Genomic DNA, 6,513 nt, shown 5'->3' with positions numbered 1-6,513 from the left:
TAAATTTAATTTTAATTCTACAAATGCTTAAATATTTTGTCACCTATGTATCATGGCTTCTAATTATTAAGTTGGAAATAAATAACTTACTGTCTGAACTTATTTAACTTTCAAAGTTTCATATCATTATTTAGTTAATTAGAGTCTTATTTTGATAAGTAGGGCCTGTTCATTTTTAATAGGATTTAGATAAAATTTTATAAAAGGAATTTGACTTGTAATCATTTTAGGTAATTTGAACTTTAGCTAAAAAAATAATCAATCAAAATCAAACCATGGCATTTTTATCATTGATTTTGCTCTTTTAGTATTCTTTAAAATTCCTAAAAGTAAAATTTTAAACAAAAAATAATTGCTTGTTAAAGATATTTTTTATTTATTCTAGAGGAAACTTTATCGCAATTAATGAGGTCAATACTTGCTTGTAAGTGTTTATTGAGATAAATATTCTACACAGTTGATATACTTACCAATTTTGTGTTTTAATTTGAATACTATTCACTTTAATTACAATCAATAACAAATTTAAATAATTAAACCAGGATGTGAAAGTCTCATAGATTCAATTCCAATTAGATTTTTTAATTCTTGAACACACGTATTATTTAAAAATAAAAAAAAATTAAATTATACACTGTCAAATTAGGGATGAAAATTCAAAATTTGCAGTCTTTAATAATTGTCAGTCTCTACTTGTTTGTTTTCTTTTTCCCTTAGCTTGTTGAGTTGAAAAGTGAAAAGAAAAGGCCAGTGTTTCTTTTAATAATGGAAAGTATGACCCGAAATGACTTTATATGCAATTCACTGCTAAAATGATACGTAGCTAATTTTAATAAAAATTAATTTTAAAACCAAAATTTGGTTAAACAATGACACTGTTGAAAACGAGTGAGGTAACACGTCTTCCTTCATCAACTAAAAGTTTTTGTGACTCTATTACCACATTCGGGTCATCTGATTTCCAAAATATGGTTCAACAGATATTTCCCAGAAAATATTTTCTTCTGACAACACAATCAGCACACAGTTTGTATAATCTGAAATAATCGAGTTAGAATTTGAGAGAGTCATAATCTTCAGATAGTAATGATCATGTCCCAGCAGTTCAATGTTTAAATGAAACTAAACATACAACAAGCAGAAGAACGAACCCCTATTTCTCAGAGTTCTCATCGGCAACATCACTAGGCAGGTCCAGCCCTGAAGGTATCTTGCCTGGATAGTTAGTAGCTGATACCCCCGATCCTATCATACTGGGAGGAAAAACAAATTATATAAATTCTGATTGAGATGAAAGAAGCCTGCTAATTTTTTCAAAAAATATTGTATAGGTTGTATTTGCAAACTCACCTTCTATCCACAATGACCATGGAGCGAAGCTCACAATTGGCAAAACTGCAAGGATATGTGAAATGAGTCAATGATGTACTTTCAATATAAACTGATGAATAGCTCTCAGTATCAGCTAGGTTTGCAATCATGTTTAACAGTATCAGAAAAATGATCCCAAATTGTAGAATCTAGAGCACCGCATCAAACTACATGCTATCAAGTAAGAACACATGCCTCACATAACAAGAACAAAATATGGCACTCACACTGCACTCTACATATCTAAGATAGATAAGCGACAGCAAAACCAGTAATAATTCTTTTTAACAAATGGACATAACAGGAATAAATGTAAGATGTATTTCCCGAAGGAAAGAGACAGATATTTTCTCAAAAAATCATGCATATTCAACTCAGTTAGCTTAGAGGGAAGTGAATCACAAATAACTAGGTCAGAGGCATGAGGTGATTGAGAGCTTACTGTTTGGATATTTCTTTCTTTACCAAGGGGTGGCAATCACTTCCAAATGCATTAAGTGTATGAAACAAGAATCCACTATGTGTCACAATTGCTATCTCCTTCTCTTTCCGTGTCCACAACCTGTGATGAAGTGAAAAGTAAAGACAGAGCCTCAGATTTGAATTACATCACATTTGATGGCAATTTCAAGTTCCATACATAAAAGTGACAAGGTGTCAAACAAAAAAAGGAAAATGAATACTTTTTTCCTGAACTGAGAATTACATAATTCTTCTACTAAATTACTCGATATCGGAATTTATACCAATAATATATCAGTTCTGATAGCCACAAAAAAGCAGCACAATTAGACATCAACATATTTCTCACAAAGTGAGACAAAAACCTAGTGATCGAAATGAATAGAGAACAACTTGCTGAAATATTAGATGAAAGAATCAGGCAAATGAACTGATCTTCCAATTTCAAGGCTCACAACACAAGTTAGTTCAGTGGCGCAGGCTGATGGCCTTTTTGAGCAGTTTTAATTACATTTAACACATACTCTGCTATGTATAGCAAACTTCTTAAAATATAGACATACATTTTAGTAAAGAATAAAGATAAGTTTATTTTATCTTTCTATTGCAAAGAGTCGTACACAGTAGAGCTATATTAACTTGGTATACATTAAAGCTCAATTTGAGTGTGTTTCCCATATATAGTATTACTGACATAACAAATTCATAAAAGAAACATCAGAAGTTTCTGATGGTAACAAACTCATACCAGTTTAGGAACTTCAGCCCCCTAGCTGCAAGTTCTTCCTTTGTCTCTCTAACATTGGCCTTCCACCAAGAATCCTCGTCACTATCTATCTGAAACAAGAACTTGAGACTAACATAAACCCAAAGAGAACAAATTAAATCTTGGCCAACTTTTTACATCTAAAGAAAGGAACATCTGTCTTCTATTAGATCATAAACCACAAGCATTCAGACACTTGAAGTCTCAAAGCACTTGCCAGCGAAAAATCAACAGCAGGAAAAAGAAACTGATACTCGCTAACACTTCTTCTTCTGTCACAGGGATGAACTCCCTGCATTAGGAAAAACAATTGGAGAAATTTATAAGGTCCATGCTCCATGTGTCAATGTTAATATCAAGCTTAAGGAGCCTTATGAAAAAAATGTACTAAAGTTGTCTTTGCTCATATAAGGTAAACTTTTGATAGTAGTTGGAGAAAAGAAAATGAAAAGGCAGCAAATGCATGAACTGGTTGCACACTTCTTATTTTATTAGTAATGTATATGCACCTGAAAGGCTGAAATGCAGATTTAACTGTGATATTTTCATTCACTATTTTTATGCCTCAAGCATTCAGTGAACTGTAGTTAGATCACTGCTCAATAATTTCTGTTCACACCATCAAACTGATTATTGGTAGTTGATCGATTATGGCGCAAGGGTACTTTTAAATGGTTGTCATACCTGTACTAGGTAAGTATTAAGTACAGGTACTGGTTGTAGTTGGACAAAGATGTGTATGCTATGCATACCCAAGGCTTCTTCTTTTCTTCAACTTTTGATATCAATTTCTTTTGGTTTCATTTTGGTCAGCACACATACAAAACATCTGGAGGTCTAGTCAATATATGTTCATCATGGCTAAAGTTCAACCTCCTATGGCAGCATCTAGAGAATTTTAAAAGGTAATTCATATCCTAATGACTTTCCAAACCCACCTATAACTAAAACTTAAGCAAGACTACCAAATAAAAAAAGGAATTTGGATTTGATCTAACTAGTCATTCTGGTTAGTAGCTCTGAATTTATACATACTCAGATACTTTAGTTCCATCCTCCATTTTTGGCACATAACATGAATTGCAGGATAAATTTTCAAGTTTGTCAGCGGTGAAGTAGCAAATTTCTGAATCCCCCCTCACCCTTAAGAATTAAGATTCCAAATTAACGATGGGAATGCAAGCATTATCTTGAGACTAAAAGATTTTTATGATCAATACACAAGAATAGGCCATGTTAAAATGGAAGATTGGAACTTCTTAACTAGAGTACATGTAGTAACATGATGTACTCTCCCTCCTGAAACAGGTAAAAAGAAGGCATACCAAATGTTCACGACAAAGTTCAACAGCAACAATTGGTGGGCAATTTAGACTTGAAATTGCAGCACGACAGCTATTTCCAGCATTTGCCAGCATAAGAGGAAGCACATCTGTTTTATCAGTGTAGCCCTCACCGCCAAATACTCCAACAGCTGTTTGTAGAGTCCTAAAGCCACAAATTGTACCACGCAAGTCAAAGACTGTCATCTGCCTCAACACAGTTAAAAAGTATTTTTCACAAGCAGAATGTATCTTATGTACCTCTAGGATCCCATATTCATTCACTCATGAGAGAAAAAAACACATTGGAGTTAAATACAATTTGGTCCATAGAAGTAACACTTGTGTAGTTCTGGTTCCCTATAGTGCTCATACAAATTGGTCCCCAAAATTGACAACTTCATATCAAGGGAATCCTTCCATCAGTCAGTGCCAATGAGACATACCAAAAGCATTGATTCAATGTTTCATACAAATGCAACATTGTGCGTCAACTAGATTGCCTACGTGGAATTCCCAAATGATATCGTTAAGTTGGTTAGAGAGATTTGGTAATCTAAATGAATCAAAGATGTTTGTTGGAATGGCATTTGGCGATTTCAGTCTTTTCTGAGCATACAAAATAACAGCATTCCGTAAGGATTCCCAAGTGAGCAACTTAGTTGGCAAATAACAACAGAGGTGTGTACTTAACATTTTACATATTGCGCTTTAGTTTATCACTGATTGACGAGAGGATTAAGTTACTATGAAGCTGTCAGTGTCACTTAAGGAACCAATTTGTTTAGGAACCAAAGCAAAAAATGTGGTACTTTCTGGGATCAAATTGTATATCCATCAAACACATCATACAAGAATACGCTGAAAATCCAACAAAGCTACATCTATATTAGTAAATCATAAAGTTACAAGCTCGATCACCAAACTCCCCTAAATTTGAATGAATCTTCAATCCGTTCCCGAAGATTACCCACATTATTAAACAAGACAAAAATCCACAGATGCATCCACAAACAAACAAAAAAATGAAGTACTTTTCACGGCTTGTAAAGGAACACAGAGAAAGGTATTAGAGGGATTAATTAATTGCGAAGGGAAAACCTCAACAAAGGAGACGCAACGACGAGATCGATCCTATTTATAAGGCCAGAGGCACGAACATGCTTACGCAAATTGTCAACCTGTGAGCGAAGAGAGATAAAAAATTAGAATAGAGTAAGAAGGGATGGTTTTGGGAATAGAAATAGAAAAAGAAAGACCTGTTGCCATCCCAAGGGAGTAAGATGAGCATCGAAGTAAAGGGGGTTCATATAAGCTTTGTAGTTCTTGTCTCCCTCTACATTGTGGATCCCCTGCGCGTGCCTCACCTGAATAGCATAAACCACCACCTTCTACATCATTTCACTTCATTCAAAAAATGATTCATAATAACCACAACACAGCACAGCACAGAGAGTGAGTTATATTACCAACCAGGTGAATGGTTTTGCAACGATGCAGCGGAAACAGACTCGGACCTGCACCGCAATCCATGCTCTTCCTTCCGCGCAACCTGCCCCTAACCCCTTGATCGATCGAATATTTGTGGTGACTGGTGAGGTGAGGCTGTTCTTTTCTCTTATTTTTATTCTCTTTTCTTCTTCGCTCCTTCTGTCACTCATACAGTAGTGCCAACTTGTTAGTGCTATCTATTTTCATTGCCAGATTCTACGCATTCTTACGCTGGACAAGTCCTTTTCCACATATTTTGTTACTTTATTATTATTATTATTATTATTATCGGTTTCTTAGTTGTGTCCGTAACAGTTGTTCAAAATTATTGAAGGCTTGGATAAAACTTTAACTTTTTTTAATTTCTTAATTTTGTCTTTTGAAAAAAAATATTTTTTAATTTTCAATAATTTATTAATGTATTTCGTTATTTGTTTATATAATTATTCGTATAATTAATTTTTATAAGTTGACTGACACTTAAAAGGAAAAAAAATCATGATTAATAATAGTGTATATTTTATGTTTTTGAATAAATTTTTAAGTTATAAAATTAGAATTTTTAAAATTAATATTTAAAAATATAATAAAAATATCACATCATTATTCACATTAGGAATTATATGAATATTAAAAAATAAACTATTTATAGAAAAATAGTATAAAAATTATTTTTAAAAGACTTATTAAAAATTAAAAATCAAATAAAAATAATAATTTTTAAACTAAAATTTTATTAAAAATGATTAAATATTTTAAACTATCATAAAAATATATATTAAATGTTTTAAAGAAATTTAAATAATAAATATTTTATTTTTAAACTTTTAATATGTGTTATTAATATATATTAAAAAAATTATTATTATTATCGTGGAACATGGAGTGGAGGAATAACAATGATAAGTTACAAAATTATTATTAATATATATTAAAAAAATCATTATTACCCATGAAAGGAAGCTGCAAAGAAATTGGGTTTGCAGTGTGCTAATCACTGTGTTTTAAAATTCCTCCCCTCGTTCGTTCCTTTTCGTTGAATTGTTGCTGTGTGTGTGGCCCATTTCAATAAGAATGACATTTAGTTCAAAATGTTCTTTG

General features: G+C 32.5%; 1 protein-coding gene across 2 annotated transcripts; it reads right to left on the bottom strand.

The window, feature by feature from the left end:
- Positions 1–1,034: 1,034 nt before the first annotated feature.
- Positions 1,035–5,595, bottom strand: LOC113857996 (phosphoglycerate mutase-like protein 1). Of its 2 annotated transcripts, none has more exons than XM_027490380.1 (9): positions 5,391–5,595; positions 5,181–5,288; positions 5,023–5,102; positions 3,925–4,087; positions 2,817–2,891; positions 2,582–2,670; positions 1,814–1,933; positions 1,351–1,395; positions 1,035–1,253 (listed from the first exon to the last, which is right to left on the bottom strand). In XM_027490380.1, the coding sequence occupies exons 1-9, from the start codon at positions 5,580–5,582 to the stop codon at positions 1,154–1,156; spliced, it is 972 nt and encodes a 323-aa protein (XP_027346181.1). In that variant the 5' UTR covers positions 5,583–5,595; the 3' UTR covers positions 1,035–1,153. The 2 variants fall into 2 exon arrangements, with proteins under 2 accessions (XP_027346181.1, XP_027346182.1); XM_027490381.1 differs by having other exon boundaries at positions 1,154–1,253; positions 5,395–5,595.
- Positions 5,596–6,513: the final 918 nt, after the last annotated feature.

This window comes from Abrus precatorius, unplaced genomic scaffold (assembly GCF_003935025.1).
Source record: "Abrus precatorius isolate BTA unplaced genomic scaffold, Abrus_2018 Scaffold2, whole genome shotgun sequence".
Lineage (NCBI taxonomy): Eukaryota > Viridiplantae > Streptophyta > Magnoliopsida > Fabales > Fabaceae > Abrus > Abrus precatorius.
This window is presented reverse-complemented; position numbering and strand designations above follow the sequence as displayed.